At 48.6% G+C, this 25,637-nt stretch overlaps 1 protein-coding gene across 2 annotated transcripts; it reads right to left on the reverse strand.

The window, feature by feature from the left end:
• Positions 1-1,837: 1,837 nt before the first annotated feature.
• LOC144736867 (glutamate receptor 4-like) lies at positions 1,838-23,383 on the reverse strand. 2 transcript variants are annotated; one of them, XM_078619522.1, is made up of 12 exons: positions 23,264-23,383; positions 18,501-18,554; positions 16,973-17,212; positions 15,348-15,505; positions 13,305-13,361; positions 12,479-12,613; positions 11,820-11,873; positions 9,834-10,049; positions 9,102-9,212; positions 7,070-7,168; positions 5,839-6,042; positions 1,838-4,286 (listed from the first exon to the last, which is right to left on the reverse strand). In XM_078619522.1, the coding sequence occupies exons 1-12, from the start codon at positions 23,313-23,315 to the stop codon at positions 3,222-3,224; spliced, it is 2,445 nt and encodes an 814-aa protein (XP_078475648.1). In that variant the 5' UTR covers positions 23,316-23,383; the 3' UTR covers positions 1,838-3,221. The 2 variants fall into 2 exon arrangements, with proteins under 2 accessions (XP_078475648.1, XP_078475650.1); XM_078619524.1 differs by lacking the exon at positions 12,479-12,613.
• Between the last annotated feature and the right edge of the window lie 2,254 nt (positions 23,384-25,637).

Genomic DNA, 25,637 nt, shown 5'->3' on the forward strand with positions numbered 1-25,637 from the left:
GGCGCAAACCCCGCACCGCCCGGAGGGAATATTTGGCAAGAAGAGCCCCGAGCCTACGGCTGCCCAAGTCCCCATATATTCAGACGCCCTACCACGTTCCTCGCAGCCGTCCTCACGGACGAGAGAAAACTTCACCTATCCTCCCTGCCTCGTGGCGGCACTCGCTGGTGTCACACGGATGCTGCGAGCGGCTCGAGAAGGCAGGACGCCAGGGGGTGGATCTTGGCGGCCAAGAGGTTGAAGAAAGAAGATCTGCCCTGAACGGTCCCAGGCTCCTCTTTTTATCCCCCCGACTTGAAAAGCCCAGGGTCGCGTTATCCCACACGGCCAATCGTGCGTCTTCCTGTGATTATCCCTCGCTTTTATTCCCTTACATGGAGCACTGCAGCGGTTGCTTCTGCAACCCATTGTCTATCCATCCGTACTCATTAATTTCTTACTCATCCTGGTTAATCTGGGAGGACGCCCGGCTGGCGAATACGCGCCCTCCTCGTGTGTATTCAGTCTGGGGCCAGGGGAGGTCGTGGCGCTGCGATCCCCTGACCTCATGGTCTGCTCTGCTCGCTTAATATTCCACCACAGCCCCTCCCAATGTCGTGCACGACTCATTGCGGCTGGCCCGGTGAACCTGTTTGCGTCCGAACTCAGGGGCACCGCAATGTGACCTGCCCTGCGAGGGGCGGCCAGTCTCGTGGCACCGGGAAACCGCGGGACTTTCCTCCTCGGGACACTTCGAATTAAAACCCGCCGTGCCAGGCGACCCCCCGCCAGGACACTCCGTGCGTGTGCTGCGTGCGTGTGTCAGTGTGTGTGTCAGTGTGTGTGTCAGTGTGTGTGTCAGTGCGTGTGTCAGTGCGTGTGTCAGTGTGTGTGTCAGTGTGTGAGCTCAGTGTGTGTGTCAGTGTGTGTGTCAGTGCGTGTGTCAGTGTGTGTGTGTCAGTGTGTGTGCTCAGTGCGTGTGTCAGTGTGTGTGCTCAGTGCGTGTGTCAGTATGTGTGTCAGTGTGTGAGCTCAGTGTGTGTGTCAGTGTGTGTGCTCAGTGCGTGTGTCAGTGTGTGTGTCAGTGTGTGTGTTAAGTGTGAGCTCAGTGTGTGTGTTCAGTGCGTGTGTCAGTGTGTGTGCTCAGTGCGTGTGCTCAGTGCGTGTGTCAGTGTGTGTGTCAGTGTGTGTGTCAGTGTGTGTGTCAGTGTGTGTGCTCAGTGCGTGTGTCAGTGTGTGTGCTCAGTGCGTGTGTCAGTGTGTGTGTCAGTGTGTGTGTTAAGTGTGAGCTCAGTGTGTGTGCTCAGTGCGTGTGTCAGTGTGTGTGCTCAGTACGTGTGCTCAGTGCGTGTCAGTGTGTGTGTCAGTGTGTGTGTCAGTGCGTGTGTCAGTGTGTGTGCTCAGTGCGTGTGTCAGTGTGTGTGTCAGTGTGTGTGTTAAGTGTGAGCTCAGTGTGTGTGCTCAGTGCGTGTGTCAGTGTGTGTGCTCAGTGTGTGTGTTCAGTGTGTGTGCTCAGTGCGTGTGCTCAGTGCGTGTGTCAGTGTGTGTGTTCAGTGTGTGTGCTCAGTGTGTGTGTGTCAGTGCGTGTGTCAGTGTGTGTGTTCAGTGTGTGTGCTCAGTGTGTGTGTGTCAGTGCGTGTGCTCAGTGCGTGTGTCAGTGTGTGTGCTCAGTGTTTGTGTCGGTGCGTGTGCTCAGTGTGCTCAGTGTGGGGGCCGTGGGGGAGTCGCTTGCAGAGTCGCTTCGAGGCCGTGGCACCACACGGTGCAAGACGATTTGGGCATCTTGGTATACGAGCGATTCGTCACACCAGCGATACTTCACTCGGCACTCAAAGCATGAATCGAGGAGGAGAGCCACTTTGGTGCACGTTAAACATTGTTTTTGTATTCACAATCAAAGCCACTTATATACATATGCATTTCGTTCCGTTTAAGTGTGATATCCATTGTACACATGCATACTGTAGAAGTTATAAGGTGTAAGATGTGTGTTGCTCTATATCAATCAAATCGAGATTGAATCATGAATAATTTTACCTAATTCTAGATTTGAAGTTTTCGTGACTGCAAGGATCCAACCTCTTTGGTTATTTCGGTAAAGTCACGTAGATGAAATAATAATAAAACGAAAATAACTAAATTAAATCACGACGTTTCGGATGCAACACAAACTTCCATCATCAGGTGGAACCTGGAAGCTTGTGTTGCCTCCGAAACGTCGTGATTTAATTTAGTTATTTTCATTTTATTATTATTTTTCATCTACGTGACTTTACTGAAAGAACCAAAGAGTAATTTTACTTATTTATCTGGGGAAGCCACACGGAGATGTAGGACTTTCAGGAGGGCCCCGCTACGGCTACTTTGGGTTTTCATTTTAAGATGTTTATTACAAAAGTGAGAGGAGCCCAGAGCATCTGGAGAACCCTCATTGCATGCAAAGGGGGCAATATTCTAATCCCCGTACAGATGGATAGAGATGACGATTAGTCCACTTGCTATTCTGCCTTCTCAATGTAGATGTATTGAACTTCTTTCGTACTGTACGTACCGTACGTAGCCAACCTTGCTAATCGGAGGTGCGGGGGAAGGATAACAAACTAAACACAAAAGGAAACTCTAAAGAAATTAGTTTTAAAAGTGCATAGCTCCAGTGGCTTCCTAATATCGGATAGAAGAGCATTCCAGACAGCCGCAGAAGCACATCTGAAAGCGCAGAATGCAATGACCGTCTTTGTTCGATGGTTAGCCAAAAGCCGCTGCCGTGAGGATGACCGGAGTTCACGTGATGGGTGATGCTCCTTGACGACATCAGCGAGATATTCCGGTTCATTTGTGGCGAGCACTGTGTGTCGTGAGCGCGACCTCATCAATGTATTCATTCGGCAACCGAAAGCCAATGCAGCTCAGCGAACACCGGTCAGATCTCGCAGTACCATTCACAACACGTGCGTGTGTGGATCGGTATATGTGTAGTGTATATATGTGTGTTTGTATGCTTGTCACGTGTCTTTACGTGGTAGCTATTTGTGCACCAATCGACACCCTGGACACCTGTGCAAACGAGATGTTCAATCTGGAGGAGTTTTCCGGGTGAAATATTTTGCGAATTAAATAGTTAAACCACCAACAACATTTTTTCCTAATATTAATTTCCCTGCAGTACGAAACAGCGATGCCCACCGACACAGCCAATGCCATCGCCGCTGACGAGTGTCGAATTTGCCGACAGCGATGCCCGGCTACAGGTGCGTGGCTAGCGGCTTCGCCAGCAGGCGGGCCGCTTGAATGCGAAAGCAGAGACACTCGACGGCTCCTATGCCACAGCCTGCCACGATGCCCAAGACCAGGAAGATGAAGATTCCACGGAAGTCGTTCATCTCGATCTGGTCTTTGCCCGAAAGTTGGGAGACGCATTCCTGCGCCTCCTGCGCGAACCAAACGCGCTCAATCTTGTCGAGGTCGCCGGACTCCTCCAGCTCCACGATCGCACGGGACACCTGGTCTACGAGCGGCGAGTCGCGGCGGAACGGCAGGGCAAGCCGGTGCCGGTAGAAGCGGCGCTCGGAGATGGTCATGTCACAGTAATCCTTCTTGGCCGTGTAAACGGCTGACATCTCGCCGATGAAGATGAACGGCTCGTTCTCGACTCTCTTGAGACCGAGCTCTGGCGAGCTGGCCATAGTGCCATTGGACACGTGGAGCCAGACGGTGACGTAAGGCTCGCGCGACGCGTTCTTCAACAGGGAGAACACGGAGTAGCCTCCGTACGTGCCGTAGTTGGTATCCACGCGGTCTGCGAGCTCCCTGAGCGAACGCACGCCGCCGGTGCCCTCGGCCGTGAGAAACGCCGCCAGGTTGGCCGTGTACGTCGAGCAAGCCACCAGCACGAAGCACCACCAGGTGTACGAAATTATTTTGCCGGCCATCGATGCCGGCAGCGGCCCGGAGCCCTGGTTGACCATGCTGGAGAAGGCGAACCACAGGCTGTTGGGGACGCTGAAGGCCCGACCTTCGCTGGGGGTCGCGTGGCCGCGTCTGGCCAGGTGGTGCCACTCGTCCGGGTGTATCCGGGCGAGCAGCGCCAACGCGAGGCCGATGCCGGCGCAGGCCGACAGCATGGACATCCACAGGTAGGTGTTGAGAGGCTCAAGGAACTGGAAGAGTCGCACTTCCGCTCGCTCGTGGCTGCCGGAGATGATGTGGTAGCCATTCTCGAACACCATCTCCGACAAGGCTATGGCTCTGTCGCCAGGGTCGTCCATCACCGGGTAGCCAAACAGGGCAAACTCCACGGCAGTCGCATCCTGTGAACGTGTTATTAGTATTCTTAAACATGCTATTTTTGTGAGATTGTGTCGTGTTAAGTCTATTCATTTATAAATTATGACAAATTGTCCGACTTTACGTTGTGAGACCGTCCACCACCAAACATTGCTGAAAATATTCACATCGTGTTGCACAAAACATTTAAAGTGCAAATTAGTATCATTATTTCACTTCATATGCTTTGGGTTTTTCGGGAAAGCCACGTAGATAGAAAAATTATAATAAAAAATCACGACGTTTCGATCGCAACACAAGCAATCGTCATCAAGTGAAACAATATAGTGGGAGAGCTGCTGAGGAAGGATATATCTTTGCTGATAGCCAGTGCCTTTGCAGAGTACCTTCGCCACACATAGCAGGGGTGACCAAAAATATTTCCAAAATCATTAGCAAACATAAGATCCAGGTTCGATTCAACATAGTACGTACAATTCGTGATCTGATACCACCTGTGAAGGATGTGATCCCTGACATGCAATACCCCGATGTCTACAAACTGAGCTGTGTCTGCGGCAGTAGTTACATCGGGGAAACTAAGCGACATGTCTCGGACCGTGTTCGTGAGCACAAGGCGGATCTGAAACACGGTAGGACCAATACCTCGGCCGTGGCTGATCATTGTTTCAACGCTGTGGGCAAACACTAAATTTATTTTTCCAAGACGAAGGTACTCTGCAAACGCACTGGCTATCAGCAAAGATTCGTTCATGAAGCCATCCAGATATATAACCGAGAAGATGGGTACAAACTGAGCAATCATTGGAAGGACGTTATTAACCAGTTTAAGTCATAACTGGCTGTGATGTTTCCATCATACCTGCCGATGTTAGCAGTTATTTTCGACTCTCTGAGTTACATTACCAGGTTCAATGTCTTTACATTAACAGGCGAAATGTCTCACTAACACAGCCACCGTTGCTCGTTTTCCTCGATGTGGCGGTGGTTTTCATGTTGTTCGTTGTTCTTACTTTGACAAATGCTAATCTCTCACAATACAATGGCCACCTCCACAGCTTCGTCGTCGTGGAGGTAGTCCAGCTCTCCGATCTTACATTTACATGCAAATTTCATCTCTAGCCCCGCCCACTTCGCTGATGACCCTTGGGCTGCACCCATCTCAAACCTTTATAACATCCTGCCTCAGCAGCTCTCCCGCCATATTTTTTCCTGCCTCAGCAGCTCTCCCGCCATTTTTTCACCTGATGACGATTGCTTGTGTTGCGATCAAAACGTCGCGATATTTGTATTATTATTATTGTTCTTCTATCTACGTGGCTTTACCGAAAGACCCAAATACTATGAATTGCTGCAATCACGAAAGCTTGGTGACTGATGACGGTTTTTGATGGTGGTGGTGTTGATGATGGTGATGGTGATGACGGTGTTCATGGTGGTGGTGTTGGTGGTAATGACGGTGTTCATGGTGGTGGTATTGATGATGGTGATGACGGTGTTGATGGTGGTGGTGGTGTTGATGATGGTGATGATCATGATGGGTCGTGGTCATGGGTGTTAGGCCACATTACGCACCGGTGATCCTGTCAGTTGCCCTTTCACGCGTTCCTGCATTGTCTCCTGAGTAGCTACCGAGTTGTCCGTCTCCTCCCAGGCTGCTGGAGGCGGGATGAGCTCCGTCTCAAACTCCAGCTTCTCTGTGATCTTGTTGAGCAAGTCCACCAGGAAGCCCGATGCCTTGGACACGTTCCCGTCTTCGTACCACACAAAGCCAGCCACCTGCAGAACCAACCCCGGTTGACCGTGGCCGATGGTGGGGATATATTGTTTAATAGAATGCATGACAACTAAACGTACGTTCCAAAACCACATTTGTCACAAGCAGTGCTGCGATGTGCTTCACATGTCAAAGTTGCTGCTTCGGCATTTTCAGCTGACCCTGGCAATTGCACCACGAGCATGTTATTGCGGTATTAAAAAAAAGCATTCTATGAATATAGGCACCAAGGCCGAATAAGTCATGCAGCAAGCAACAAACAGCACGATCAAAGTTGTCATATAAGTCAACACGTTTCTCGAATTGAATCAAGGTTATTGAGGGCTTGGGGAAAAGAGACGATGGTAGGTCATTTCAAAGTGGAGTAGAGCGAGGGAAGAAGCAGAAATAGCGCGTTAGTGGGTGGGTGAGTGAGTGGGTGGATGGGTGAGTGGGTGAGTGAGTGGGTGAGTGAGTGGGTGAGTGAGTGGGTGGGTGGGTGAGTGAGTGAGTGGGTGAGTGAGTCGGTGGGTGGGTGGGTGGGTGGGTGAGTGGGTGAGTGAGTGGGCGAGTTACTGAGTGAGGGGTAGCGGCAGTGCAGTGGTTAGCACGCTGCGCTACGACCCCGGCGACCTGAGTTCGAATCCTGCTCATGGCCAACACTAGTGACGATTATCTGAAATGGTCCTGGGCCTCCCCTGGGTCGACTCAGCCTCAAATGAGTACCTGGTGCTATGTGTAAACATCACCACTGGGGAGACAAAGGCGGCCAGTCGTTGTGCTGGCCATCCACCCTCTCGTGTACTTTTCCGGCCTCCATAGGTACTCGCTAACAGCACTTGCCCCTACAGTCTGTTAAAGGATATATAGGGCATCTTTGTCTTTGTTACTAAGCGAGTGAGTGGGTGATTGGCGGGATGGGTCCGTGGGTAGGTATGTGAGTGGATGGCTGGGTGAGAGAGTGATTAAGTGCATTGTTGTAACCTGCAGTGTGATGGCGTGTGTGTGTGTGTGCAAGTGGCAGCTCCGTGTGAGTGGGTGTGTTGTTACCTTTGGTGCCAGCACGCGCACCTTCCTTTTGGCAAAGAAGTAGTTGGTGATAGGCAGAGGTTGGGTGGCTTCATGCCGAGAAGTTGACCAGTTTCCAACCTTGGAAGAGAGGCAGAAAATATCCCCTTCAGAACAAATGTTGAAGACTTGGCCTACTCCACTGACTGTTTCGTCTCATACACGCTGCAGGTCTGTTCCACAGTGGAATTCCCTCCCATCGTCTCTTTCCCAAGCTCTTACAACCTCACTATATTCAAGAAATGTGTTATAATTCTTATCTATTACAACTTTGAGAGGACAAACAGTTCTCCGAACTTTATCCAAAGTTGTGGTTTGTATAGCACTCATTACACACAAAGTGCTTGCCACAGATGAACCACAATACCTTCCTGATATTATCAAAGAGCATAAATCACCATCACGCGAACTCCGGTCATCATTGCAGTGGCTTTTGGCTCGTCAGCAAACAAAGACGGTCACCGCATCACGTGCTTTCAGATGCGTTTCTGCGGCCGTCTGGAATGCTCTTCCTTCCGAGGTTGAGACGCCACTGGGGCAATGCACTTGTAAATCTAGATCGAAAACTAATTTCTTTAGAACTGCTTTTTGTGTTGTGTTTGTCGTCCTTTCCCCGCACCTCCGGTTAGCACGGTTAGCTTTGTACGGCGCGAAAGAAGTTCAACATAAAAACCAATTGAGTTTCATAGCCGCTTTTGAAGTCGAACTCTGGATATCCGTAGTTGCACAGCGTGCTGTAGTTATAGATATTGGGATTCTTGAAGTGGTCTTGGTGGCTCAGAAGTCTCCATAGGTGACCAGGCTGAAACCACCGACTCGCGACAATTGTAAACCCAGTTTAATGACAGGCATATGCCCAGATTCGAACTCAGGATGTTCCACAGTGCTCCCCCAGCACTCGTGCAGTTTGGGCAGCTGCCTGTGGTCAAAGCGGGTTACACGGATTGATGGTCTCAGCCTGGTCACTAATGATGGCACACAAAGTAATAATCGTAAATTTGGTTTCTCGCTTAATTTGCATGTGCTATGAGAATTATAAACTGCATCGCTTTGCAATATAACGAACATTTATCTTTGTAGCAAGGCAGGCGAGATAGTGTTGCCCCCTAGTGTGGATAATAAGGGTCAGAGTCCGAAACGTCACTGGTTATTATCATTATTTTAAAGCAGTGAGTGTTGTTGATGGAGGAGCGCGTGGTGGAGTAACTCGTTTTGTGACCTGTGCTTTGTTCAGGTATTTGGACACGTCAGCCTCATGGCGGGACCCCGGGGTCCCATAAGCCCCCGGCTCTCGCATATAAACTGCGTTGCGACGTAATTTTATGTCTGTTGAAGGTGAACGATGCAGACATTTATTCCTCTCGACGAGCTCTACACGATGCAAAGTTTTGTTTCTTCCGCGCATTCGTCCTCGCTGCGCTTGGACGACGCGGCAATGGGCGCGGGTCGCGGCGTCGATGTGCACGTTGGGACCGACTCGTCAAAGATTAATTCATTAATTTAGATTTTAAATTCAGTTTATTCGGGACCCCGGGGTCCCGCCATAAGGTTCACATATGTAGGACGGACAACAGAAACACGTTAAAGGTGTTGTTGTTGTTGTTCGGAAACATGGAAGGAACCATAAAGAGAGGAAGATCTAACAGAGAATGGTTGATGACGACGACACGAGAGATGTGGCCACTACTTGAGAATCTTGGCACAAGACAGAGGAGAGTGGGAACACATGACGAAATGTGCAGTGGACACCTCCGGGGCGATCTGCCTATGGGTCGTGATGATGACGATGACGCTTTGTGCACCACTGACAAAGCAGCGTCGCCAAATAACAGCCGCTGCGTTGGCAGTTGTGCAAAAAGCCCGGTAACGAGTGTCTGTCACAGTCACGGAGTGTCTGTCACAGTCATGGGTGACTGTCACAGTCATGGGTGACTGTCACAGTCACGGGTGTCTATCCGCTCTGGGATCTCTCAAGTGGCGGTGTCTGCGTGGCAGGGAGACGTGCTGCCAGCACCTTGTGCGGTCCGTCTGTCCTCAGCTCGAACAGGTCGATTGTGACATTGGTGCGAGTTCCATCGCGAGCAAAGGCGACGAGGCCGGAGAAGCCCAACACCGTCGTCTGCCAGTGGAGGAGAGGGGAGGAGAGAGGAGGGTGGAGGAGGAGGAGAGACAAAGACAACGATCGCCCCGTGGAGTCGAAACAGACTCGTGGGGCAAGTGCTGTTAGCGGGTAGCACCGATGAAGGCCGGCACGGCACACGAAAAGGTGGGTGGCCACCACCACGCCCGGCCGCCTTTGTCTCCCGAGTGATGATATTTACACATTGCCCCGGGTACTCATTTGAAGCTGAGTTGCTCTTGGGGAGGCACAGGATCCCATTCCGATAATCGTCACTGGTGTTGGCCGTGAGCGGGAATCGAACTCGTGTCGCCGGGTTCATAGCGCAGCGCGCTAACCGCTGCACTATCGCTCCTCACACACATACACACACACACCTACAATACATACACACACACACAAACACGTACAACACAAGCACACACACGATCACACACATACACACACACACGATCACACACATATATACACACACATACACACGACCACACACATAATCACACACACATACACACACACACATACACACACACACGATCACACACACACTCACACACACGATCACACACATACACACACACACATATATACACACACACATACACACACACACGCGCTCGCCTGCAGCACGCCATCAGGCGAGCACACGCCGTCCCGCTCCATCTGCTTGAGGAAGGTTTGCGCGTCAAACTCCAACGCATCGAGCGGCGTGATGGAGAGAGACGTCGGGGGCGAGCGGGAGGGGGGATTGGCCGCTCCACCCGGCTCTCGGAGAGAGACCTCGAGCAGTGTGAACCGAACGCCCGTCTCGACGAACCGGCTGAGATACGTCGGTGGCAGCGTCTGTGACGAGGCAGGGGGTGGTGGGGTGGTGCGTGGTTTGGCTTAGAAGTTAGAGTGGGGGGGGGATGGGGGGGTTTGTGTAAGAGGACGTTTAGAATAAGTTACATCCACGATGGTGAGATGTTCATTTCCTGGCCTGGTTTACATTTAGAAATATGTGTTCAGAGTATTTGGCTGCAATACATCTCCACACGCTAAGCCACTTCGTTGAGCCGTCATTGGTGGCCAGGTTCATAGCTTAATGGGCCTGACCTGGTAAATTACAAATTGTAAGTATCAGATGTTTTCTCCTCTTTCGTCACGTTTGCTGACACATAGTGCACTCCAATACAGGTGGTTTCCTATAGCAGAATACCACGTCATGTAAACATCTCGTAATAATAAATAGTGTCGGGTGAAGCACGGCCCGAGATAACACGCGAGATGCGGACGCAGGCCGAGCAAAGACGGAGGCGCGTGCAGGGAGCATCTCGCAGCATCCAGCAGCATCCCGCAGCATCCAGCAGCATCCCGCAGCATCCAGCAGCATCCCGCAGCATCCAGCAGCATCCCGCAGCATCCCGCAGCATCCAGCAGCATCCCGCAGCATCCAGCAGCATCCCACAGCATCCCGCAGCATCCAGCAGCATCCCGCAGCATCCAGCAGCATCCCGCAGCATCCCACTGCCTCGTGTAATGCTACTCCCAGGCGGCTCTACAACCGCTTATTGCTACTCACACGACGTAGTTCTGTTCACTCAATCGCGTCATATCCAATTCGCGTTCTGAAAACACGCAGCGATATAGGAGAACAGACTGGAATAAACAGACTGCCTGGGATTTACAGGTCTACACGTCCTGATTTACAGAGCTCGTTGTTGGAATTTTACAGGGTTGGCAGTTTTTCTTCACCTCTGTCCACCCAGCTGTGGAAATACTGAACTAAAACTATTTTTTTACCAAGTAAGGCCCACTGAGCTATGTAGATCTTTTTCAGAAGCGATCTGGCGATCACAGATGATAGGTCAACGAAGTGGCTTATCATCATCATCACGTGGAAATGTATAGCAGCCAAATACTCTAAACGCGTGATGCTGATTCTAAATGAGGATGGAAAAACCAGAGGACCTGGAGAAAAATCCACAAGACATGCAAACTCCTAATATACAGCAGCAGGCGTCTAGGTCGGAGTCGAACCCACGTCCTCCTGTATACCAGGCGAGGTAGTGAACATCTCCTAGCCGCCGTGGCATCCCCAGGTTCACCACCACAGTCTACACATCGGTAGGTCGCGTGCAGTGGCGTGAAGTGTGGACGCATCTACCTCTTCCAAGACGTCTGTTCAGCGTGGAAGAGGAGACCAAATATCCCCTAGATCTCCCTCTAGTGGAGGCCCTTCCGACAGCAGTGGTGTGAGCCGGCAACTGCAGGGCTGCACCTTTACCTTGTATCCAGACACGAGGGGCGAATGCACCACGCGGTGACTGGGGCCTGCGCCGTGCGGTGTGTACGTTCACGTGCCAATCCGTGCGTTCATTACTGATAGTCTCAGCAATTGGTTCGCGATTTCTGACTTTTGGAACCGGTAATCAATTCTGACAACGATTACCGATCACCGTTTAATAACCGAACCAACGATTACGTTTTTCAGCTCGAGCTCAGCGGCTGTGGCCATTCCCGTGTTAACCGCACATCGGCACTGTCAACTTCTCCGGCTGAGAGGCAAGCATCGTGGGCTTGCAAGCAAGAGTATGGCGAGATTGTCAATGTGTAAGGTCGGGAACTCGGTACCTGCAGTGGCACGACCCAGTGGTAGGGCATTGCAATGAGGCCAAAGTAGATGGACTGTAGACACACACGCACCCATATAGTTTCACGCGTTAGGCTTTCACGACCAATCTTATCCATGATAAAGGTGTTTTGAATGAGATCGCGTGAACATGAATGTGTCATTAAACCCGCCACCCCCCTGACACAATAAACGAGTGAGGTTTGTCACGTAAACAGAGGGTGCCAAGGAGTTTCTACTTGAGCACACCGCCGCTGTGTTGGAGAGTCAGACGCACAACATTTACAATTTGAATACCGTGACGTTTCTGCCGGTGATTACAACCAGCTTCATAAATGTCAAGGAGAGTGAGCAGTAACAGAAATAGTGAACAATATCACCGATAGAGGTGACTGAAGTAACCGACTCGACTTTTCAGGGTAGCTCAGTGCCACCGGTGCACGCACGACGATTAGTTTGTGCGCGATGCATCTGGTGACACCCTGGACACCCTTGCAAACGAGATTTTACATCTCAAGGGATTTTCCATGTGAAGTATTTTAACTTATGTTTTGTTTTAAGTATTCTGCTGTCAATTTCATTCTTGATCACACATTACTTTTTGTATCACCTTGAAATGTATTTATTTCTGCTTTCTTCCATTTGTAATAGCAGACCACACCTGGTCTACATTTTTTTCGGAGGCCCAAGACCGGTGACGCTGATCTGAGCCGGTTTTGTGCCTCTCCTCGTGTCTGGTATGGAGGAGGTCGTGGGTTCGATCCTGACCCTGACCCCATTTGTGGACAGGTCGCTTCTGAAAAAGAGCTATATAGGTCAGTGGGCCTTGCCTGGTAAAATAAAATAGTTATAATTTAGCTCGCAGAGACTGGTCTCAAGGCTCGCAAGAGCATTGAGAGAGTGCACGTCTGGTACAGACACACAACGGGAGGCTGATCGGTGCCCGAGTTGCCGAGGCTCGAAATGCCTCAGCGAAGCGCCTTAGATCATTTCTCATTTCTGCTCGCACAATCAAAGTGCACCTCCAAGTGGCAGCTGCCCCTGTAGCAGAAATGTTGGGCCATGACACCAGTACACAATGGCCTCGTTATTTAAAATGTTGTCACGGGATCTCTAACGTCCACCGTGAGTGAAGCAAGCAGCGGTTAATACGCCGTGGTTAATACGCACCCGCAGTATTGACGCGGGCAGCCTGCCAGCTGGTAACCACGAACTCTGCAGAAAGCAGCTAATGCCCTATTGCTGGGCCATGTCACTGCTCCCAGATGTCCATTCTATACTCGATGTCACTCTTTGTGTAATTAATTTATTTACAACACTAAACACCTCGTGGCTCAGAGCAGTATGCTAGGCACCGAGCTACTGAACATCTGTCAACTCCTGGACATCTCTGAAAAAATGCTTCATAGCTCATCGGATTCCTCCAGTATGAATACATATGATTATTATTATTCTGTACCCATTCACCGCGAGGCCCTTGGGCTTACCTGATTGAGAATGTGGGGGATAAGGGAATCGCGACAGTAGAGTACGATGTTATAGACCTGGAAATAGGGATGGTATCTTAATACGTGACAGTCATTATTAGCGAGCAACACAAGCACCACGATTGTAACTAAGATCTGTACCATCACAGGTATAACCTCTCTAACGTCACAGGTATAACATCTCTAACGTCACAGGTATAACATCTCTAACGTCACAGGTATAACATCTCTAACGTCACAGGTATAACATCTCTAACGTCACAGGTATAACATCTCTAACGTCACAGGTATAACATCTCTAACGTCACAGGTATAACATCTCTAACGTCACGGGTATAACATCTCTAACGTCACGGGTATAACATCTCTAACGTCACGGGTATAACATCTCTAACGTCACGGGTATAACATCTCTAACGTCACGGGTATAACATCTCTAACGTCACAGGTATACCATCTCTAACGTCACAGGTATAACATCTCTAACGTCACAGGTATAACATCTCTAACGTCACAGGTATAACATCTCTAACGTCACAGGTATAACATCTCTAACGTCACAGGTATAACATCTCTAACGTCACAGGTATAACATCTCTAACGTCACAGGTATAACATCTCTAACGTCACAGGTATAACATCTCTAACGTCACAGGTATAACATCTCTAACGTCACAGGTATAACATCTCTAACGTCACAGGTATAACATCTCTAACGTCACAGGTATAACATCTCTAACGTCACAGGTATAACATCTCTAACGTCACAGGTATAACATCTCTAACGTCACAGGTATACCATCTCTAACGTCACAGGTATAACATCTCTAACGTCACAGGTATAACATCTCTAATGTCACAGGTATACCATCTCTAACGTCACAGGTATAACATCTCTAACGTCACAGGTATAACATCTCTAACGTCACAGGTATAACATCTCTAACGTCACAGGTATAACATCTCTAACGTCACAGGTATAACATCTCTAACGTCACAGGTATAACATCTCTAACGTCACAGGTATAACATCTCTAACGTCACAGGTATAACATCTCTAACGTCACAGGTATAACATCTCTAACGTCACAGGTATAACATCTCTAACGTCACAGGTATAACATCTCTAACGTCACAGGTATAACCTCTCTAACGTCACAGGTATAACATCTCTAACGTCACAGGTATAACATCTCTAACGTCACAGGTATAACCTCTCTAACGTCACAGGTATAACCTCTCTAACGTCACAGGTATAACATCTCTAACGTCACAGGTATAACCTCTCTAACGTCACAGGTATCAGATTTGAGTAGTGACATCGGGGATGTCTCTACATGGTCCCTGCCTGAAAGGGCCACGGCACGCGATGCACCGTCATCGCGTGCACCCCGTGGGCGGGTGAAGGACGTTTCGATCGCAACACGAGAGCAATCGTCATCAGGAGAATGATGACGATTGCTTGTGTTGCGATCGAAACGTCGTGATATTTTTTATATTTTTTATTCACTTTATTTTCATTTTTATTATTTTATTGTTATTATTTTTTCTATCTACGTGACTTTACCGAAAGAACCATAGAATATAAATTACGAATCGTACATTTAACAGTATAATTCCCGTGTTATTAGATCAATTTACACACAGAGTGTTTGCAACAAATGAACCACGATGCCTGGCTGATCTCGTTAAAAGTGCACGGCTCCAGTGGCTTCCAAATATCGGAAGGAAGAGCGTTCCAGACGGCCACAGAAGCACATTTGAAAGGGTGCGATGCAGTGACCGTCTCTGTTCGCTGGTTAGCCAAAAGCTGCTACTGCGAGGATGACCGGAGTTTGCGTCACGGTTGATGCTCCTTGACGAGATCAGTCAGGTATTGTGGTTCATTTGTGGCAAGCACTTTGCGGGTGACGATTGCGACCTCAGTGTATTCGTTCGGCAACGAGGGTCATGATGAGTTCACGAGCACGATGTCAAGCTTGCGGCCCCACTGAGGTGAAGGAGGGGGCCGCTCACGTGACCCACCGCCACCCTCGTCCTTACCTCCTTGCGGCGAATCTCCCGGAACATGTTGTCAAGGGCCAGGAGGTCGGGAGACTGCCCCGTGTCCTTCAGCTGTATGGTGCTCAGCGTCACGGCCATGCTGCTGCTGCTGCTGTCCTCCAGGAAGCTCGCCACTTCCTCCACAGACAGGCGCAGAGCTGGTGGGAATCGTGGGCAGTGGCGTCACAGCACCGCTCTGTTGGAATTCGTCGTTTATTGGCCTGAATACTTTTACGGTTATTTCATTGAACCAGGCGATAAGTGAAGATACAAGTACGTCTCACTTGCAAGAATGACACGGGACATCACGTTTACAAAAGTAATTACTTAAAAACAAGAACAACAGTGACGCAAATTCAGACCAAAAACAACCAAAATAAAAAAAAATTGAGCAGAGACAGTCAATTTGAAATCATCGGAAAAGCAACTGTGTTACAGGAGAGAACAAGTGCACAGACACAATGGACATTGAATCAAGTGAATTGCCACGAACAAAACTTCGCTTTTTCTACTTAGCACGGATGGCTACGGACGGTGCGAACGAAGTGCAACATACAAACATAAACAGACGACGACGCAAGTCTGAGATGAATCCCTGCCACAGCAACGCGCTGCACCTTGGTAAGAGTGAGCCCGGGCGCAAGAGAGCCGAGAGAGCAGCGGGGCAATCAGTGCCTGATCTGATGGTGGCACTTTAAAACAAACACAATCGATATGAATTTAAGAAACTTGCCCCACTTGTTTGAACTGCCGCGCCGGGAGATCCAATGGAATCAGCGACATCTGGATAACAAGGCCAGTGGGCTGAGCATTCCATCACAACAGCTCCCCCTCTCTCATTTAACAAAGAGTGGGAAGCTCACGTGAATCGCTCGACAATTCCACAGAGTGCTCATGATGCATGTAACATTAACGTCGTTTTTTATTCTCTGCATGTACAGGTGGGTTTCAACGTGGCAGACAATTGGCGAATTTACGACAGAAAAAGTAGTATGCGAGTATGTGGGTCCACGATCGTGAAAGAGACCCGACAAGCTATCAGGAAATATAAGAACTATTTTTCACAGAGATTTCAATAAAACGCGCTCCTTCACGCGACACATTAGGGGCATGGAAGTGTGCGGAACTGCTCTTACAGTTGACAGCCATCCACTTGGCGAACTTTGGCACAAACCCAGCCGCAGTGCGCCGTCGATGGATGGCAACACACGGAGTTGTTGGGATCAAGGCGCGTTTTAGTTTACACGCAAAGCGACTTTGCCGCCACGCTGTATGTGCGAGGCAAACCAGAAAAAGCGAATTCACCCAACAACCCTCGCGGCTCCTCGGTCGTGACCCCGACCCGCGGGTCAGGGCAGCGAGTCCGCACGCCGCCCGGGCCATCCCCGACCTTGCGGGTTTGTTGCGCCGAGTTTGTGTCACGTTACCTGCTGGGTTCTCCGCCTCCTCCCCCCCCTCTTTTTCTAAAATCCACTTTGTATTCTGGGTTTTTGACTGAGAGTAAAAAATATATATATAAAAATTGTAAAACAAATTCAAAAGTAACTAAAGAAATCTGATAGGTAAAAATATATTTTGCCAAAAAATAAACACAAAAAGTAAAAGAAGAAATCTCTGCCACGAACCGGGGTCGTGGAGGATGATGGCCCGGCGCCACTTTGCCTGCGACGCGAGCCACTGCGCGGCTCCCAGCACGACGCCGCCGCCGGGGTAGAGCGGGAAGGCTCGTCCAGAGCAGCAGCCGCTCCCCGCGTACAGCACCGCGCCCGGAGACGCCGGGACGATGAGTCGGGGCCGCGGGGAGCTTCTCTGCTCCCTGGGGGCGTCGGGCCGGGCCACCCACACCTCGTCGCGGCACGGCGCGGCTGCGTGCGGGAGAATGGAGGAGGACTGACTCACTCGTGCTTGTTAGAGACTGGATGAATCCGATGAGCCGTGAAGCTCTTTTTGTTCACAGGTGTCCAGCACAACGTCCACGTGGGGCAACGCGTCCGCAGAAATAGTTTAGCTTGTTGAGGCAGCTGGGTCAGGACTATTGGTCCCCACTCTTGAGCAACACAGACTTGTGTTACAAATCTAACAACATTGAAGAAAAAAGCTGTCTCGGGTGTGGACCAATCAACTTCAAGGACAGTGCACATTATCAGAGTTGTGTTTTTTGTTTGCATTATGACTGCAGGTATTGTGGTCTATGCAAACATGACTCCTTGTAAAAAGGTGTCAGTTTTGTTGCCAGATAGAAGGGTAAAAAAACAATTATCATATTTTTACTGGCAAATGAGGTTCCAATGGTGAACATTGAAGAATCACAAGACACATATATACTACGACAAATAATTAAAGTAACATTGTATACAACTTAAAGTCTCATCAGTGGTCCTTAAACTATCCAGGGCACTGTTGCGGTGCCCAGCCAGGCTGTTTCAAACACTGTGAAGTGAAAGTTATTTCCTGCTATTTGTATTTTGCCAGGCAAGACCCACTGAGCTCCATAGCTATTCTTCAGATGCGACCTGGCCACAAATGATAGCTCAACGAAGTGGCTTCTCATTATCAAGTGGAAATGTATAGCAGGAGGGATAAACCGGAAGACCTGGAGAAAAATCCACATGACCACGGGGAGAGAGAGAGAGACACGCACACTCCGAATATACAGCAGGCGTCAGGGTCGGAATCGAACCCACGGACCCACTGTATACCAGGCGAGGTAGTTAACATATCCTAGCCACCGTGGCACCCTGAAGTGAAAAGTCGTTCCATTTTGTACTCAGTCGATCCATGTGATTACTATACTTTGGTGGCTCAGTGGTAGAGCCAGCACCTCGCAATAGGAAGGTTGTGAGTTCAAATCCTGGTTGGGGGTTGATTCAGCCTATCACTCCTACAGGGTCGATACAACGAGTACCACTTTATCAAGAGGTAAACAGTGCTTGTCCAACGGATTAACTTGCTCTTGTCACGAGATTGTGGAATCCCACCACCAGGAGCTGAACCACTGCTTCAATGTTCATTTGAACAGGAAATCACGATTGTTAATCAGAAACATTATTGATACTTGTCATAGATTCGTGTTAATTGTATCAACAATGTATAGAGTAAGCAACTAGTCATGCCAGTACTAATTGACTGAACAAATGGTGAAGGCATGGGTACCCGCGTGGGTCTTGCTTCTGTGGCTGCCATTGCTATGGCCGGTTTGGAGATAACCTGCAAGAGAAGAACAACGTGAATTACAGGAGACACATGCGTTGTTGGATGTGTGCTGTTCATAGCTCAGTAGAAGCGATAGAAGCTTCCTCTCGTTTGGTCATGAATTGAAATATCAGGATCGATTCATTCCGGTTAAATAATACAAATAAAATTGCACCTCGATAGGTGGCGTAACCAACTACATTGTCAGCTCAGGGGGTGCGATAATGGGTCACGTGGGGCCGCAATATTTGATGATGCTCAGGCCGATTCCCCCCCAAGGCGGAATGATCTTCTTGTCGACCTCGTTACCCTGTGGCGGCGGTGATGATGATGCTGATGATGACAGAGAACAAACACGCGATGCGCAATTTGAGGAAGCCAAACTTTACTGCTCTAAGTTAAAATAAAATGTGGAGCGTAATCCCATTTGGGCAATTTAATTATCCGGTAATTTATGGAATATGGAAACTTTAACTGGGACGCACAATGGGTCTTTGCTCGCTTCCAATGACGTCAGCGGATCTTTAAACGTCCACTGTGAGTGAAGCAGACGGCGGGCGCGCTGCGATACGTAACGGATACACGCCACGCCAGTATTGTCCAGGGGCGGCCTGTCGGAGTTGCACCACGAGAACCTGAGACACAAGCGGTGACGTCACCACCCCTTTGTTGCTGCATTCAACATCGACCCGCTGAGTGGCGTCGGGCCGTGTTTTGACACCGCGATAGGCGCGCGAGTGCACGCAGAGGCCGCTCGCTGGTCGTTAACGTTGTTACGTTTCATGAATTATAGATTCGGGTCTCTGAGGCTCACTCTTCCAACGGATGTCCTAAGAGCTTACAGGAAATCCACATCCACGCCTTGTCACTCGAGCAGTTGCCTCTGATGCATCACCGGAATGCGACAACTTTCGTCTGTCATCGTAATCACGGAGCAATGCCCTCATGCAGTCACCAAGGTGTCCCGATGTTGCTTGATCCTTGGCTCGCTTCGAGTGGCTATAACTTAACACACTCGTAGTGAAACATCGCCTGGAGACATCACCCCCCTGGACACCGCGCCGCGCTACGAACTTGGAGACCCGAGTTCGATTCCCGCTCACGGCCACCAACACTCAGTGACGATTATCCGAACCGGTCCTGGGCCCCCTCCTCTAAGTAGACTCAGCCTCACAATGAGTCCTTGGTGTGGCGTGTAAACATCGCCACTCGGGAGACAAAGGCGACCGGGCGTGGTGACAGGTGCTACTCGCGAACAGCACCTTCCCCCAACAGTCTGTGAAGGTTACACGGGGATCTTTGTCTTTGTGTATGGAGTGAAAGAGGTTGACCAACAACCTCGACTCGCGCGGTTGGCTACGTGCGGTTCTACATCTACACACCGACAAAGACCCCACACATACACACAACATACAACATACACACATACAGCATACACACATCAAGTTCATTTATTAGGTATAGCCCTGTGAGCCATTCGGCTCTTGAATCGGGTGCAACCGCAACAAACAAAAACATGAACAAAAAAACATCTTAAAGTGAATATGTGACTGAGTGCAAACATAAAATCCAAGAAAAGATAGCAAAATATTGCAGAAAAAAACACCATACACCAACGCTGTGTGCAAAAATCCCAGTGGGATGCAAGTCAAACAACCAACAAGTAAACCCGTAAAAACAAAGTTTTTCACTATAAATCCTTTATATGCGTGGCGACTAGAGTCCTCTCGTCCTCTGACTTGAGATGGCTGCCACCTATGGGTCAGATGATTGTCTGCCACCATTAAGCAATTGGTAATTAAATATTTCATTTGTTTTCCCTAAACAGTGTAAATTTTGGAATTGTTTTTCACGAAAATTAATTGTCACACACAACGAGTCTGTGTGGAAAATGTCAGCTCGATTGGATCACGGGAAGTGGGTTAAAAAACGAGCGAAAGATTTGCACGGTCCTAAGCAAGCAAGCGAACTTAATATAAAGGATTTAAAAATATATTCGCCTGTGGAGGACGCGGGGATCGATCCCGCGACCTTTGGCATAGGAAGCGAGGGCACTACCAACTGCGCTACTCCGCCACAGCCTGTGGAGGGGTTACGTTCTGGGATTTTACACTGTGACGTTCAGCCAAAGCCACGAATGAGTTCTATTTGAATATATGTAAAATAAATTTGTTTTCCCTAAACAGTGTAAAATTTTGGGAATTTTTTTTTACGAACATTAATTGTCACGCACAACGAGTCTGTGTGTAAAATGTCAACTCGATTGGATCACGGGAAGTGGGTTAAAAAACGACCAAAAGATTTACACGGTCGTAAGCAAGCAAGCAAGCACGCAAGCAAGCAAGCGAACTTAATATAAAGGATTTAAAAATATATTCGCCTGTGGAGGACGCGGGGATCGATCCCGCGACCTTTGGCATGGGAAGCAAGGGCGCTACCAACTGCGCTACTCCGCCACGGCCTGTGGAGGGGTTACGCTCTGGGCTCTTACACTCTGACGTTCAGCCAAAGCCATGAATGCGTTCTATTTGAATATATGTAAAATATTTTTTTTTTGCCTAAAAAGTGTAAAATTTTGGGAATTTTTTTTCACGAACAATAATTGTCTGGCACAACGAGTCTGTGTGGAAAATGTCAGCTCGATTGGATCACGGGAAGTGGGTTAAAAAACGACCGAAAGATTTGCACGGTCCTAAGCAAGCAAGCAAGCACGCGAACTTAATATAAAGGATTTAACAACAACCACAAGACAACTTAAATTAAGGCCATCAGTCTAACTCTGTACTACAAAAAACAAACATGGCTAAACCAATACACTTTTCGAAATCACCTAAATAAAGCCATGAAACCAATGAAACAGTGATCATAGGAACTGTGACGGAATTTTCACAATAAATGGCATAAACAACATGTACTACCAAAACCCTGCAGCCATAATTGGCTGCATGAGTCACTCCACGGGAGCATCAATCCACAGGAGCATCAATCGGAGTATTATAATTTTTCAATGCACCTTTAAGATCCACACACTAAATCAAAACACAGGTCATACTTTGTAGCGATCATCTGGAGCGAAACATTTTATTTTAGGCCACTGAATAGCACTGGCAGCTAGGGGTGTACAACTCCTCTAGAGCAGGTTTGAGTGAGGATCTCATAGGTAGTGACTCAAGTTTCAATTTATTGGCAACATCATTCCAGACCCTGGGGGCATCAATAGCAAAGGCCCTTCCTCCAGTATATGTACGGCAATAGAGAATATGAAGCTGGTAAATGAGCGTAGACCATACAGCATACACACATACAGCATACACACATATACACATACAACATACACATACAGACACGCGACAAAGATGCCACGCGCAGCCCTCACGGCCTACAGGGGCAAGCGCCGTGATTAGCGAGTAGCAGCACCGACGAAGGCCGACACGGCGCACGAGGGGGTGGGTGGACAGCACCACGCCCGCATACAAACATACAACATACACACATAGACACATACAACATACATACACACATACACACCAAGGCCGTAGCCGTGGAGTCAACATTGGGGGGGGACCAAATTTTCCAGGGGGTCTGGGGGTCCCAACCCCCCAGAAAAAAAAATTAAATTTGAAAACGAATTTCCTGCCTAAATTTTTTGTTAAATTAATTAACACATAGGATGGACTTTTTATTTATTTGTTACAATAATGTCTAATAGTGTATTGCATTACACTGCTCTGTTTTTTCTTTTTTCCCTTTTGTTTCATTGTATGTAATGGCAGAGATTAGGGATTAATAAAGTACAACCATAACCACAATAATATAAACAGAAATATATGCATTGTTACATGAAGACAAGTCCAGATATTGTGGCCAAGGTTTCGCGAATTGTTGTTTCTATTTACATAGCATAGCAATTATTTTAAAATATTTTTATAGCAAAATATTGGGGGGGTATATTTTGAGCATATTTGAATATTGGGGGGATGTGTCCCCCAATATATATTATATATACGGCCTTGATACACACATACAACATACACACAATATACATGGCGATATCCTGATGTGTAGATTGGGTAGGGTAGGGTGTGTAGAGTGTGTATGGTGTTTATAGTGTGAAGGGTGTGTGTGGTGTGTAGAGTTTGTGGAGTGTGTATTGTGTGTAGAGTGTGTAGGGTTTGTATGGTGTGTTGGGTGTGTAGAGTCTGTAGGATGTGTATTGTGTGTAGAGTTTTTATAGAGTGTATATTGTGTGTAGAGTTTGTCGGGTTTGTATGGTGTGTTGGGTGTGTAGAGTTTGTATGGAGTCTGTGTGGTGTGTATTGTGTGTAGAGTTTGTGTGGTGTGTAGAGTGTGTTGGGTGTGTATTGTGTGTAGAGTTTGTATGGAGTCTGTGTTGGTTGTGTATTGTGTGTAGAGTTTGTGTGGTGTGTAGAGTGTTGGGTGTGTATTGTGTTTGTGGTGTGTTGGGTGTGTAGATTGTGTAGGGTGTGTAGAGTTTTATGGAGTCTGTGTGGCGTGTATTGTGTGTAGAGTTTGTGTGGTGTGTAGAGTGTGTTGGGTGTGTATTGTGTTTGTGGTGTGTTGGGTGTGTAGAGTGTGTAGGGTGTGTAGAGTTTGTATGGAGTCTGTGTGGTGCGTATGGTGTGTAGAGTTTGTGTGGTGTGTATGGTGTGTTGGGTGTGTATTGTGTGTAGAGTTTGTTGAGTTTGTACGTCTCTCTCTCTTACCTGTAGCCGAGCAAAGTGGCAGCAAGAGCGTCAACGCGTGCAGGCAGCCCATGGCTCTCTCACCGGAGAACCCTTCTCAGAGTGAACGTCTCCTCTCTCATCCCTCCACCCCTCTCAACCCACTACCCCTCTCCTCCCTGCACCCCTCTCATCCCTTCCACTCCTCTCAACACAGCACCTCACTCCTCCACGTGGACTTGCCTCCTGCTCGCTCAACACCCAACTTCTACCATCCCCATCACCGCTCCTCCACCATTATCATCCTCCACTCTACCTCATCACTTCTCCTCCCCACCATCCCCATCACCCCACCCCGCATGCATTTTCCACAGGCGCCAGAGACCGTGTCCAGGTATTAAATCAACCTGGCTGCAGGGGTGACAGGACGGATGTGTCTATCGTGGTAACACGGGCCGATGAGAGTCTATGGGCTGTTCCAATATCTGCTATTGTCAATTTGTTTGTTGTATTGAAGCGAGGCTCTTCACAGCTATTTTTCTGGACCGACTCTGCTGACGAGTCTGAACATCTGTGAAAAAGAGCTTCATATATCTCCTCGGATTCCTCCATGACGATTCTAAGTTGTGAACCCCGATGCTGTAGAGAAATCTCGAGCGAGCCGAGGCAGCGCCCGTGATGTGTATTGTTTACTCACGAGGGATATTCCACGCGGCTCACGAAACAAACAATTCTACTCGGGGAGCAGCGTGTTATTATTCCCATTATTATCCAGGCAGCTGTGCAATTCAGGAACATGTGCAAAGTCCATTGTGTAAGGAATGTAAGGCGGAGCAGACCAACTATTTGACTTGAGACTCGCTGTCAGACTCGTAGCTGGACGCTATGTGTGTACTATGTTGAACTTCTTTCGCACTGTAGACTCCCCACGCACGATGCGTCCTCCACATCCAAATGCAATCAAAGAAGCAGAGAGTATTGGATTCCTGCAGTCACGAAAGCTTAAAATGAAGATTGCAATAAAATAGTTTCACGCTGGACGCGCACGATGATTGCTAAACACGTTCCACGAGTCGCGCCAAGCAATTGACGCTGTCTGTGTAATGTGAAACACGTGCACACATACACACTGAAATCTCGTCTTAATGACCAGTTTAACACGCAGGCTTTCGCGACCAATATCATCCATAATAGAGTTTTTTTGGGGGGTTAGATCGCGTAAATTTACGCGATCAAGGGAAATTTCTGGAATACATGGGTACAGGTTGTACAAAAAAAGCTCTATGTTAATACACAACACGAAATGAAAAGTGGATCAGTGGAGAGTGCACTATGGGCTGGGGTAGCATTCAGACACCCAGATAAATAATTCACTCGGACCGTTTTGCAGGAAGAGTTTCCACAAATAGTTTAATGCGCGAAAAGCACTTAAAGCATCCACAATTATCAAGCACAATGCATTGAACAGAGGAATAACAACCGGGGACTGAGTCAGCACTTACTGAGCAAGTTCCCATTACCGTTAACCGAATCAAGCAACCGTTAAAACCCATGTTTGCCGCACATATAAACATATCTAGAGCAATAAACGTGACAGTTTCATCTTTTTGTTGTTGTTTTTAACTGACGGACGAACGGAGCTGCCGCAGCCACGGAAGGGCGCCGCGATGGCGAGGTGATGTTAGCTCCCTCGCCTTTGGTATGCAGGAGGGCGAGGATTCGATCCAGACCCTCACGCCTGTGTTAGTGCAGTTTGCTTATTATCCTTGTGATCGCGTGCATTTTTCTCCGGGTCCTCCGGGTTTCCCCTCCACATTGGAAATAAACACCAGGCGTTTAGAATATTTGGCTACTATAAATTTCCACATGGTAAGCCACTTCGTTGAGCTATCATTTGTGGCCAGGTTGCTTCTGAAAAAAAACTATATAGCTCAGGGGCCTTTCCTCGTAAAACATAAATAATATCAGATTCACGGTTATAACAGTGGACTTGCAATCCAGGGCATGTCGGCTCGATTCCAACTCTCGGCGCGGCAGTTGATCCAGAATACAAAAAATCTTCATTTATCCTGGAGAAATCCGACTAGCTAAGAAGCTCTTTTTAAGGAGGAGGAATCTCCAGTGGGGACGGATCCAAGAGCGCAAGTTTATTTAATCCCCCGACGTCACCTTGGTCCACACAGCAGGATTAACGGGTTAACGGCAAGTATCTCTTTTCCGTTCCGAGCCGCCTGCAAGTTGCAGGGTGGGTGTCCCGTTCACCGCCGAATCTTGGAGCGCCCGAGCGGTTAGCTTTAATTTATTTAGAGAGGCGTAGTGCCGTTGTTTTTAAAGACATTGCACTCACCGCAGATAACTGGAGCGACACGACCGCACTCTATGATCGCTGGCGCCAAACTGTGCCACACACCCTCCC

Source organism: Lampetra planeri, chromosome 63 (assembly GCF_965212315.1).
Source record: "Lampetra planeri chromosome 63, kcLamPlan1.2.h2, whole genome shotgun sequence".
Classification (NCBI taxonomy): Eukaryota; Metazoa; Chordata; class Hyperoartia; order Petromyzontiformes; family Petromyzontidae; genus Lampetra; species Lampetra planeri.